The 13,371-nt window shown below is 41.1% G+C and overlaps 1 protein-coding gene and 1 long non-coding RNA gene across 3 annotated transcripts in view; one reads left to right on the top strand and one right to left on the bottom strand.

Moving 5' to 3' along the window:
* The window catches only part of LOC122868905, a 29,707-nt gene that overhangs the window by 2,854 nt on the left and 13,482 nt on the right, over nt 1-13,371 (top strand). The gene's annotated exons all lie outside the window — the stretch shown is intronic.
* On the bottom strand, nt 948-10,474 carry notum1a (notum, palmitoleoyl-protein carboxylesterase a). The gene is made up of 11 exons (XM_044181323.1): nt 9,837-10,474; nt 6,848-6,900; nt 6,619-6,714; nt 6,184-6,244; nt 6,041-6,099; nt 5,842-5,944; nt 5,539-5,730; nt 5,300-5,397; nt 4,915-5,062; nt 4,773-4,820; nt 948-4,654 (listed from the first exon to the last, which is right to left on the bottom strand). Exons 1-11 carry the CDS (start codon nt 10,163-10,165, stop codon nt 4,351-4,353), a joined length of 1,491 nt encoding a protein of 496 aa, XP_044037258.1. The 5' UTR covers nt 10,166-10,474; the 3' UTR covers nt 948-4,350.

Raw genomic sequence — 13,371 nt, 5'->3', positions numbered from 1 at the left:
AGAGGGATGATTATGCACGAGTGATAACAGATTTGAGCGATGCATGTGAGAGGGAAATGGAAATGGATTAGTAGTTACTTAAAATACTTTAACCTGTGATATTAGTATGCTGTGATTTTTGATTTACAGTGTGTAAGGTGGTTCTTAGAGAAAACCACCACCTAAAATTGTTTATTAAGTTGTTTGTGGGATCAAATTGTATACTGCTGGTCAGAAGTTTTTGAACACTCCATATAACATAATATTTTTGTTCAATCCCATGCAATGAATTTTGGGAATACCCTATTGTGGAAAAAAAATATATGTATAAAACATAGGCATAAGTGAAATAAGAAATGTTTTGTATTTTAGTGGAAATTGCCTTGATCACTCCTGATTACTCTTACTAGATTACTCTTATTGGGCTGCTTTAAGACACATTCGTCTTATAAATAAGGTTACAATCATGCACTGTCTGTATGTTCTTTGAGGAGACCTCTGTAGCCCACTCCTCATTTCTGCTTGAGGCTAGCAGCTCAAGGCTACATTAGCTGCTACTAGCATAAAACATCAGAATATCTGACCAAACTGTCATGGATCCAGTTGCATTGTGGGTAATATAGGTGCCAGGTTTACACAAGGAAGAAGAATGCGTGGAATAACAAAGACGATATGGGATGGAGTACTCTTTTAACATTCCAGTTCACCTGACTTAAATTAGTCCCAGCAGGATCTGAAATAGTTTTTCTGAAGGTTTTGGTCTGTGATGGAGGACTATAACACACTCATCATGGGAGGAAAATGTCTCAGTAAAGGCCAAGCTGTTATTTTTTTTGTCATTTTACAGAAAAATTGCCAAATAACTTGAATGATCTGAAACAGGGTTCTCCGCGCATCTGAATTAGGAGCTTCTCAGTTTGAGGACAGCAAACTTTCAACGGGAAAAAAGGGGGACTGGAGCACACTGATTGATTTTTGATTGATGCCTTTAATAGGGCAAACAGATGTTATGCACAAGGCTAACCATGGCTCTGCAGCATCATTCAAGTTCTGGGGAATATAAAAAATGTCTCCCTCTCCTAGAGGTTGTGACATTATCAACTCACTGGTCCGCAGAGAGGTATATTGGATTCACAGTTGAGCCTTTTATCCTAAATGAATGAATATGTCACATTTCCTCTAATTTATTACACTTGATGGATGCAGTACTTTGTGTACTTCTATCTTTGTTACCTTCTGTGTTCTTTTGTTTCTGATGCGATGATAGTACATGGGGTGTGGCACTTGGACAATGACTATTGCAACTCTCACCCCTTGATCCATTATCCAATAGATTTCAAATCCTCATCAACCAATTATCCAATGACAATTATACACCTGCTTTAGGTTGACTATGTATGTGTTATGTCTTTGTCCATTTTGACTTTGATGAACACACAGTAGTGTCGAAACGTAGCCTGTTTGTACTATTGAAGGCTGCAAATCAATCAGTGTGCTCCAGTCCCCCCTTTTAATGATCTTTTTGCACTATGTGGCATACTTGGATCTGCAACAGAATCAGAGGTTGATATGGGTGTGTAAAGATGGCTGTGGCTCAGCAGGTAGAGTGGGGCGCGCACTAATCGCAGGGCTACTAGCTCGATCGCTGGCTCCTCCTGACTACATGTCGAAATGGCCTTGAGCAAGAAACTGAGCCACGACTGCTCCCAGTGGTTAGGCCAGTGCCTTGCATCGATGTGTGAGTGTATGTGTGAATAGGTGATTGAAAGGCAAATTGTAAAGCACATTGGATAAATAACTGCAGTCTATTTATCATGAAGACAGTGAGTGCACCGAACAAAAAGACACGGCTGACTGAGGGTCATAACTTAAGAAACTGAACATTTAAACCATGCAGAGAAGACAGGTGATGGGTATCGCTGACATCAAAACAGGGACTTTCTTTAGCTAGTGAATATAAGACCTTTGGTGCTGCAGAACCAGAAAATTACTGGTTATTTTGAGTTTGCGATTATCAGTTCATCAGGTCATTTCCTGTTAGTTATGGGTCCTTTTCAATACAACAAAAATGGCAACATTTCTCAATTCACTTTACCAACTCGAGATATGTCAAAATAGTGACAAGTCGTGTTGGGAGCCTGAGGGAGCTGTTGACCTTACCTCGTGCTAAACGTTTTTGTGCTGTAAGTGTAAAATGAGAATGAGAATTGTGCAAATACTACTGATACCTATTCAACTATTACTACCAATAAAAACAACAACAATAATAATAGTAATAATGATCATAATAAAAACACAGAAATGTTTACCTTGTAGTATATGTAATGTGTCTTTTCTTTTATGTCTCATACAAAGACATGCAATCAACACAGAGAAAAAAACAGCAATGTATTTACAATTTACAAAGAATCACTTCTCTGTGAAAATAGCGCTTATAAATATGATTTACATAACAAAATAAATATGTAAATTACCAATGTAGCTTGAGTTTTTTTCTGTTAAAAAATATGTTACAGAATAAAATTACAATTAGTAATACCTTTCCTTCTCTGGTGTGATGCGAAATAGAGGTCCTTTAAAAACATCATTTATAAAGACATCATTACATACAACATTGTCATTATATTAAAAAGTGATCTCTATTATGAAATATAAGAAGGGAGTTACAATAGTGAACACTTGAAAGAACCTATACAAATACTCAAAAAAATATACATTACATGATATTTGTCTCCCTTTAAATGTTCATTGCATTGATCTGAGGATTGCTTAACTACTGAGGTGATTTAACATGAATGTGTACCCTATGTTTGGGTTTGAACAGTCCTCTTGTGATGATGTGGCCTGTGAGGAAGAGGTATAGAATAGATGTAATGGCACTGCAGTGTATGTATAGATACTGACTGATTCCAGGTCCACTTTAGCACCACAGTCAGCTTCAGGAAACGACTAAACCGGGCATCTTGGCATCTTCACAGCTGTTGAAAACTGAAAATATGCCACTTTCATTTCAACACTATCAGGAATGAGTTGCCTCTAGAGGGATCTTTTCTCTCAGCCCACGATAATCACAACAATAATACAAAGTGTGGAGCATTGTCTGTCTTTTCTTCTTTTTGACTACTTTCAGTAGCAAGGAATAACATCTGATATTTCTCTGTTTGGGGCTTTAATTTCAGTAGCCTAACTATGTAAAGAGTGTGTTAATCCAACCTGATTTTATACCACAAGCTGATTAGAGGAGTATTGGTGTCAGTTATCTCTCTCTATCATTCTTGCCATTGTTTTAGAGATAAATACAAAATTTCCTTCCTGATCCAGTGCTTTTCTCATCTTATCCCTGTTTCTGTCTTGATGTAGGTTTTTTGTGTGATGAGATGTTGTTAGAACCCAACTACAAAACAGTCTGAACAAAATTATACCCTTATATACTCTATAGTGACTACTGAACAAAGACAGCATCCTTACATCATTGTGGCCTTTTAAGACGGTGTAGTCCCTCATTCGTCCAGGAGTGTTCTATCGTAGAAAAGGTTTCAGTCGTAGTCATCTGGACACTGTTTTCAGAATCAAGACGTTTCGGCTCCCATCCGGAAGTCATTCTCAATTGTGAAAAAATTGGACGGGAACTGGAAATTTTTGTGAAGAAAGAGAACCCCTCTTTGAACAGAAATGGTGGTCTGAGATTTAATCTGCCCAAAGTTTATCAGAGTGTATTATCACCTTGGTCACGCCTATCACATGCTAATCAGGCACTTAGCAGTGATGAAGTAGATGCAGCCAGAGAACAATAGGCCTGATTACTGATTACTGGGCCATCTTGAAACTATTAGGTCAGTTTCAGGTGAAACTAGCTATTAACAGATACTCAGGCAGATTCCTTCCTGAGGGCAGAGCCGAAACGTCTTGATTCTGAAAACAGTGTCCAGATGACTACGACTGAAACCTTTTCTACGATTGTGGCCTTTTCTTTCTCTTTTTTAACAATGTCTAAATATAATCTATATGGAAGAGTGAAAATAATATAAAAAAAACAAAACACCAATGAGCATCCTTAAAACTGGATTACATTTGTGATGTTTTTTTCTTTTACAAAGCAAAAGATAATTTAAATGGAGAGTTGTGCCTTGCGCGTTGCCCCTCTGCTTGTCATCAGTTGTGAGGAAAGGGATTGTGGGACAAATCGAAGCCCCTGTGTTTGACTGAGGCTTAGACTAAAGTAAACAGGAGGTCAGAGGGGAATCAACTATAGGTAGAATGGGTTGTGAAGGTGGATGGGTAGCTGGAGGTATCAGGCATGGGAGACTGGCCAGAGAGACCAGCCAGCCCTTTTGGACTTAGCTTGGAGATACTGTGTGTACGTGTGTCCCTTTAGCTACCGCTGCTGAGCATGCCCAGTAGCTTGCTGGGGTCCATGCCTTGCTGCTGGGCCATCTTCTGCACATCAAAGCCCATGTGCATGAGGAATTGAATGACGTTCATCTCTTGTCCTGTGAACTGATCTCGGATGGTGGGGCAAGTGGGGTTGCAGTGTGGCCACGGGCAGCTGTCAATCAGATGTACAGGGCAGCCTTTGGGTGGAGCCTTGTTGTTCCTGTTGTCGTGGAGGCTGCGGTCCCAGCAGTGCAGTGCTCGGGGCAAGGAAGTGCCTTTAACCTGCACGTCAATCCAGTAGCTAGAACACAACACAAGGGGGCGCTGTCAGCTCACAGGTAGAAAGTCTCAAATACAAAGTTTAGTGTCCCCTGATAATGATACACTGGAAGGGGGTTTGAAAATTAAATCACACTCACTTTCTGGTGATAACTTCATGTGATAGGCACGATGGAGCAAACATAGCCCTGAAAATAGAAAAAAAAACAACATAACTCAATCTGAACCCATGCAATAATCCTACTTAAATTATCTTCCTAAAATGCAGAGACTTGGCCTTACGGGACATCTTTGAGTGTGTTCCTCAGCTCAATGCCAAGGTTTTGGATGTAGCGCCACTGGCCTTCCTGCACAGGCTGGCCTGTTAGCTGGATGTTGTCCACTGTCAACTGGGCCTCATCAAACAGCCACTGGACAACAAACACAGGGCCTGCACAGGGCGAATGAAAGGAGAAGATTAATATAAGATTATAGTGTGTATATATATATATATATATATATATATATATATATATATATATATATATATATATATATATATATACACACTCAGACATGTGCCACGCAGATGTTTTGGGCTTGCATAGATATGTTGGTGAAGCACACTAACATGTTAACATTAGCATGTACAGTATGTACATTTTACAGAATGAGACCCCAAACTCACTCTTTATTGATGGGAAGACTCTATATCCAAAGAAACAGTTCCACTCCTCTCCTTCATGGGTTTGCCTGCACCTCTCTGGTACCACTCCTCCCCAGTACCTGATGGGGCAGGTGAAAAGGACAGATAGGACATATTAGGTCTATTTTAGCAACCTGATGATCAGGTCACTGTACTAAAATACCATTAGTCCATCTCATAAAATCTTGACATTTTATGATAATATTCACTGGCTCCCATACTTGATGCCTCTCTTGATGGTCTCAGTGGGGGCACAGCTGACAGCGTCCACACACTCCGTGCAGTGGTACTGCTTGTTATCCAGGAACCAGCCAGAATCAGACAGGCCTCGCACTTGTATCCCAGTGTGCCCCAGTCCCTCCAGCAATTCTGCCACATGGTCCACATTCAGAAGGACCCCAGTACCGCCTGCACTACACGCAGAAATATGACATATTTTTATTGGTACCTGTACAGGAATATGAATGAAATGTAGAAGATTTTGAAATTGAAATCACAAGCAAAATCTTCACACAGGAACATACCTGCTTCCTGCTAATAGGAGAACTTTGGCGTTGTCTAGACCTTTGTTCAGCAGGTCCTTCACAACCTCCTGAATAATCAGTGAGCCCATGAAGGCATAGCCACCTACACACAACACAAAGAGAACAGAACTGTAGAATAACACTTTTCTTAAAGAGGGTTACATGTTATGTTTGTTTTGATGATTCAGTTATGTCTTACTCTGCTCTGTTTTGGCTGTAGCGCCGCTCCACACATCGCTGGAGCAGTATGGGATGAATCTGCACAACCAAACACGAAGTTAAAGTTGCCAGCTATGATTAAAAATTGAGCTTAAATAAACACGCATACACGAGTCAACTTACACCATGTTGGCATTCCACCAGTGAGGGTTTTCCTCAGGCAGCGGAGACAGGATCCCTGTGCCTGCAGAGACAGATCAACATGTATCATTAGCCATCCTGGCACAGACACATCCTCTTCTTCCTCATCATCATTACCACATGGATTACAGTTATTACACTGCAATGAGAGAGGGAGGCGTCTCTGTTCCTACAGCAGTGGGCGCCAGGTAGCCCTACATGGCAGCTACATTATGATGGGGTGTCTGTTGCAATAACACTGCAGATGAGCACAGATATATCCGATCCTTTTAATTACTGAGACATTACAGTGGGATCTGGGTACTTTTTTTTTTTTTTTTACCATGTTAGGGGGTCAGGATTTGCTACAGGCCACAGGTGGAGTAAGAGAGGTGCTTATGGGAGCGCAGTGAACTATACAGACTAGCTGAGGCTGACCTGTTTTAGTTTGGGGCCACTTGGATGAGCTCATCAGTCTTCTCATGGTCTCGTATCGGCTGTCACAGTTCTCCTTGTTGAAGCAGTACCAGCCACCTGGATATAGACACGCATAAAACACAACATGGATAATTACTCACACAAATTGTCTACAATTATTCCTCATTCTTAATTTAGGCATGAAAGGAGAAACATTATGAAGTTAGTTAAATTAGTCCTTAATACTGACCCTCTAAGAATATCAACCACCGTCTGCTGCCTCGAGATTCTTTCAGGTAGTACCTACAAGAGACCAAAGAATATAAAATGAGCACATCATAGAAGGTGTGTCAGTTATGGTTGACATTATGAAAAATATGTGAATATGATTTTAAATTCCTAAAGGTTTATTTTACACTGTCTGCATAACAATATATGTAAACAACAGATAGATACAACCACATTCTGCATTTTTGATATGGCGTTCTTTCTTCAGAAAGATGAGATAAACACTGAAAAGTAATACCATGATGTTTCTACCATCAGTGATGGTATCCAAGCATGAAATATAAACACATATGACATCATCACTTTAAACAAGGATGTCCTGTTACTTTCTTGATTCCTATCTCGAATCAGGCGACAGAAAACAGCTAAAATGAAATTGCGCCAACATAAATTCATTGAGCACACAGGAGAGAACAATGAGGTCTTGTGTATAGTTTGCACTTAGTGATCACACAGGAGATAAACATCATCTTGTCCCCTATCCTGTTTGTACGGCAGATGCCAGTAGATGGTATTCCTCATGTTTAATTCAGCAAGAGTAGGTAATGTACCATCATAGTCTCTTCACTCTGACCTCATCATTCCTCACACACAACACGGATATGATAAGAGACACGGTGAAATAACACAACTACATTTGGCCTGTCTTTTGTGTAGGACCCATATACGCCCAAGATAATGCCCCTTAAATGCACCCTGGACAAGGACTTTAAAAAGAAGTGAATGTACATTAGAGTATAAGAGATGTGTGCTGTATGTTGTCAGCCCAGAAGAGGGCAATGCTATCATGATTCTCCCATGCTGCAAGACGCACTCGTGTCAGATGCATCATTTTCCTTTTTTCAACTGGATTTTTATTTAATATCGATACCAGAAAGAAATTCTCAGATGAGGCAAATTAAAAGATTGTGGTGTGTAAAGTCGCTTTAGCCACAGAAGCAAGATGCTCCAAAATGTGCTAATGTGATGCAGAGAGATGTGTTTTTTTTTCATTCAATCAGTATCAACCCGACTTTACCAATAACTAAACTCAAGAGATTGCCAAAAACCTTTCAGTGATTTTAAAGAAAACAAACTTGGCTGAAGCTCTGAGCTGTTTGCTCAGACACTGAATCACACTTTGGCTGCAGTTAATGTCTAGTGCTATTATAACGAGCCACAGTCAATGATGTAGGCTGAGGACAGTGCACTCTACTTACTACTTCCAAACAACAAAGTGAAGGCGGCCTTGGCAAGCTGAATAAGCCAAGAGGGAAAGGCGCTGCATCAAACTGCTCACTCTAACAAGTGCAACTCCAGAAAATGAATCACACGGTTCCACCTTCCCATCTAGTGAATGATTTTTCCCGTTGCATCCTTCTTTATCTGTAACTGTAACAACACCTCTCTGGAAAATACTGTAAGTAGCTGATGGATTAGCATCTCAACTGATAACGACCACAGCATTGAATGAAACGGCCATCTGCCAGTAACTGTCCCCTCTGCTCTGCTGCATGTCTAAAGAGCTAAGAGCTTTACTGCACTAAGAGACAGCTCTCTCTACCACTTTGGGGTTTATCAGGAATTAGACAGGATAGTAAATCCATAAAGATACATGTATAGCAAAACCCAAGTCTGCCCATCACTAAACTGTTCCCGGATAAGTTCTTATGCACAATGGCAAACAGTCACAGACAACATTAACTGCAAATGACTACACGACATGATAATGATTCAACGGTGGTTTTCAACATGGCTATATTGCTAGTAAATTAGGGGTATGCAATTGAAATCCTGTTCTTTCATTGTGGCACAGTTTGTATAATATTTGAAAACTTTATTCCGGTGATGCGGAATAATATGTTGACAGTTCAAGAAGTAAAACCCACTGTTCTTGGGACAATTATCAGGTAAAGACTTGTGAATATGAAAATTTATACCTTTTAAAACTGCCTTTTATCTGATTCATCCCCACCTGCCATAACTCAATTATCAGTATTACTTATATAAGAATCAGTTTAACCTACAGTACACAGTACACAATTTGACTCCCTGCAACCAAGTGGAATATAAATGTCTAGAGTCTAACATTTTTTTTATGTATTATACAATAGGAGAGACGGTGGATCTGTCTGATATTAATATGCTTTTAGTGCCATGGCTTATCCCGCTTTAGTAGAGAAATCATGCAGGCTTTCTTACTGCCAAATGGATTTCTGCTAAAAAAACAATGTCAGCAGTGGATATCACTGCAAACAATTGTTGTGATCATAGACTAAACGTAATTTTCTAGAAACAAACTTTAAACTACTAGGAGCAAATTGCACACGTTTTACAGTAAACCATTCTGTTAATCGGCTGTAAAATCACAATTCAACCGTATGCACACTGGGTGCAATCAGAGAGGGACAGGCAGACAGAGATGGGCGGGGGTCTGAAAACTAAAATCTAAACTTTCCGCAGAGCAAATCCTGCATTCTAATTTGAAGCAACGGAAATGAAGCATAGACCATGTGGCTATCCGCAAATTTCACGCTTCGCTGACGCAAAGCAGCTGTCTATCTTATCCCGACTAAACCTTAGTTTGTCATAGAACATTGCTCTCTTTTGAAAATGTCCCAGTTTATTTTTTCATTTATAATTTTTTATTTCATTTTCAGCATTTACATGATTTAGGGATCGAAAACCAATTTTGAACATTTACAGCCCAAATTATTAGACTAGAATTTCTGTCTTTTGGGCGCGCTCTCCATTGAGACGAGCATTGTTGTCCTCAGGCCAGGTACATGTGGGTTTCTTCGGGTAGCAGGATGACCAGCAGGACGGGGTGCGCCCTGCTGAAGCAAAAAATAATTCCTACTAGCTCCAGGGTACTGCTGCACAGCTGACCCTGCTCTGACCTGTCAGCGATCCAATCACATGGGTATCCTGATTTATCACACTGTATATGTGTATTCTCAGTTGGTACATACCCCGCGGGACTTCCGTCGTTGCAGGTGACTGATGTATTCTCCAAGAAGTTCAGCTTCATGTCATAGTCGAGCTTCTGCGCCGAGCACGGGTAGAGGGACTGCGCAAGGTTCTTCACTTGTGTCATGAAGTTATCCATGTTCTCCTCCACGGCGGTGAAATCCAGAGGGAAGCTCTCCGTGGTGTCTACCCGGTCCGCCCGGTATGTGGGAGGAGGTGGTGCGCGTCGTGGTTGTGGGTTGCGGCCACCCCGGAACCTCCGTGCGCAAAGAGCTCCGGACTGCATCAGCACCAGCAGCAGCACTGATGAAACCATTCTGACTGCTGTCATCTTATCCCCGTGTTAGATGTCCTTCCTCCAAATGCAACGTCTCGTCGGGGAAACACGAACTTGTACTGATGGAGCTGAGAAAGAATACGCACGGTTTAAAAGAAGCCACAACGCTTGTCATCCGCTCCCAGTAACCATTAATTTAATGTCAACTAAATTAAAGGTGCTTTTAGACCAATCACAGAATTCTCTGGATGTATTTCAAACTTTCAAAGAATGCGCCTACAACTGCCAATCTATCTAGTACAACTCAAGCGCTGCTGGACCAAGCGCACAAGCTTGAACGACAACACTCGTGCCATGCTCTTGTATTTTATTCAAACTTTCCCCCCTTGTGTGTCAGTGCAGCCAATCGCAGGAGCGGGGCAGGACTCAGGGCATGATCAAGCGTGGCAGACTACCTCCCTTTTTAATTTATAGAGGGAAAAAATGTCCATGCGTTGGTTCTTTTGATCCGCGAAGTTTTATTTGATGTGGTGGCTTTTATTGGCCTTGAAATGCCCATTTCCCATTCCACCACAAATTTATGAAGTGAGAATACAGCATCTTGTTACACACTTGCCTGAAAATCAAGTGGGGAAAAAACAAAACATGATCAAAACTACATGCAGAGTTCCAACAATATTTGGCCAGGAAAATAGGCATTTTTTTTTAAATCTCAACAGACTTTACCTGGTTAAACAAGGGGAAACATATTATTAATATTATTATTATTATTATTACTCCACTTTTTTAAGGCAAGTAAAAGTAGATATTGTTCAGAGGGTATCATCCTCCACCCCACAAAAAAACCCACACATACCTCTTTTTAAGAATCACTTTCAGTTCTGACTAGTTGAGTTGCTCATGTTTTCGTAAGGTTTAGAAAAAGGGGACTTGGACACTTGTTTTTTTTTTTTTTTATCCAGACAGGGGCCTCCAAAGATCAAAGCAACCATTACTCTTTCTCCCCCCTTGTCTCGCCTCCTCCTTCCCACTTCAGTCTCTTCCAAACTTTCCCGGTCTACTGTATATTTTAAGTCGAGCAGAGCATCCTGATGGGAAGCCAGCTTTTTAACACGGGAATGCCTCATTACGGTCGAGGTAGGCTTCCCTCGAACAACCTCTAATTTTAAGGACACATTTAAGTTAAGTGTAGCCCACAAACCAAAAGTGTTTCTTCATCAAGGTAACACTTCATGGTGGTGACTTCTGTCTTTGATTGAGCTCATTCTTACCATGTGAAACAGACTGACATTGTAATTCAGTTTAGTTTTAAGGGAATGGACATTGCAGGGATGGCTGGCAGTTTTGATACTATAAACTACTAATACACACCTTTACATTTCTATCTATTTAATAGTCTACCTGTACATGTTTCTATGAAAGCAGCAAGCCACTGACTCTAGAGCAGCTTAAGGGGATTTTTCTCAGCTTGTTGTAATTTCTACAACAGTGCCTGAGCAATGGTAAACTTGTTGCAAAACACAGACTCAGGGAGCTTATTGATATTGTCTTATTGATGCAGTAACAGCTTTGGCTATGAGATTGAAGAGAGCTCAGGGGCCTCATATTGGGGCATTGAGAGCCCTTTTTCTTCAGATAACAGATGTAGTTTTTATGAGAACCAATGAAGGACACCTTCAATGTAATAGAAAATAGGAGTCCCAGTTCAGTTTGACACCTTACTCTTTGGGGACTGTGACTTTTACAAAGTTGTATCTGTCCATTAGTTCACTTATCAATTTGATCAGTTTTCCCTCAATGATTCACATTTCTAATGGATAGTTAAAAATGGTTTCCTAAGGAAATTTTCATTTTTGTTTCATTATCATAGGTCATCATACAATAACCCAGCCAGAAAGAGCAAATTCTGACATTTTAGAAGATGCTCATGTATGCCCAGTACATAACAACATCATAACTGTAAAACTGCTTCACATCCTCTCAGAAAAAGAACCTCTAGCCCCGTGGTTAATCGTTGTGCCTAAAGGATGTCGAACTGTTCTGAGCCAGGTAAGATGGATATGAAGTCACTAGCAGGGCTGATGGTATTCATTGGGAACTTCAAACAGATGCTTGCATAGATTAAAACATGTGGAAGGGCCCAGGAGGAGAGGCTCTGTCACAGATTGAGCCTAGTCACTTTGACCCATACCTCCCTGTTTTATCACACGTCATTCCCAAAAATGTAACTTAAATCACTCGCAGATGGACGCTGGCCTCTGACACACACTACCATGAAGAGATGCCCCGGCGGTGTGTCGAAACGTCCTCTGACCCAAGTGAGCGAGAAGTGTGAGCTGCAGATGCTTACACTTCTAGTCATCTAAATGTGTAGATTCAAAGAGTGAACACAAAGGATTCTAACAGTATGAGGCATAGTTAGAAACACTGGTTACCTTTGCTACTGTTGGTGCACAGTGTTTTTTTCTCTGCTCTGCACCTTGTTTGAACTCCAAGCACTAAGCCTTTCTGGCTTTCACTGGTAATTCTCTCTGTCCCTTTTTCTTTGCCTCCCATCGTCTGTGTGTAGCGTAGACACTAATTTAACCATGCAAGTCTGAATGGATTAATCCCAAGATTCATGTCATTTGAAAAGGACCCAGCTGTTCTGATGCCAGTCCTTCAGAAGTGCCCCCGTAGCTCCCGTAGCCCCCACCCTGACTCCAGGCCTCCTGTGAAAGTCAAAGCCTGTCTTTCATCTCCGATCAGTTGCATGTGCCCTCACAGATCCACAGGTTTTACTGCTTAAGTCTGGGCTGGCAGCATTGATCATGTGACCGTTGCCTGCCTGGCGTTTAGACACATCATAGCTCTGTGAGCGCTCTGTGTCTGCGCAGCCTGCCAGTTCTGCTCACACATCCCCACCGTCCATCTCCCCATGCCTGTTAGTTTTGATTTGCACATGCTGTTGTTGAGGGTCCATCCGTGATCATCAAATCCTGCTATTTGGAACTGTTAGGTCAGGTTACATCAAAGAGATCAGGAGGGATCAGCCTCTTGAAAGGGACAGGCTCTGGCTCACATCATCAGAAACAGGTGGAGGTCCTCATTGGAAGAACAAAGAGATCACCATCTATAAAACTTTCATATTTCATAGAAGAGTTTCTTTAAATTCCTTTAAATTGCCACCCTCTCCTACACAGAGCGCGCAAACTACACAGCACCAGCATAAACATATGATATCAGGTTAGGAATTGTGGGGCTCAACCGCAGCACTAAAT

Source organism: Siniperca chuatsi, linkage group LG21 (genome assembly GCF_020085105.1).
Source record: "Siniperca chuatsi isolate FFG_IHB_CAS linkage group LG21, ASM2008510v1, whole genome shotgun sequence".
NCBI classification, from domain to species: domain Eukaryota; kingdom Metazoa; phylum Chordata; class Actinopteri; order Centrarchiformes; family Sinipercidae; genus Siniperca; species Siniperca chuatsi.
The sequence above is the reverse complement of the archived record's forward strand: the minus strand, read 5'-3'. Positions and strand labels throughout refer to the sequence as shown.

Bases quoted from the DNA above. Each gene is read 5' to 3' on its own strand.
- notum1a (XM_044181323.1), bottom strand. From the start codon at position 10,165: ATGACAGCAGTCAGAATGGTTTCATCAGTGCTGCTGCTGGTGCTGATG. The intron at 6,100-6,183 runs GTAAGTTGACTC...TTGGTTGTGCAG, and splicing joins TGGTGGAATGCCAACATGGT to ATTCATCCCATACTGCTCCA. The intron at 5,398-5,538 runs GTATGGGAGCCA...CTGCCCCATCAG, and splicing joins ACCATCAAGAGAGGCATCAA to GTACTGGGGAGGAGTGGTAC.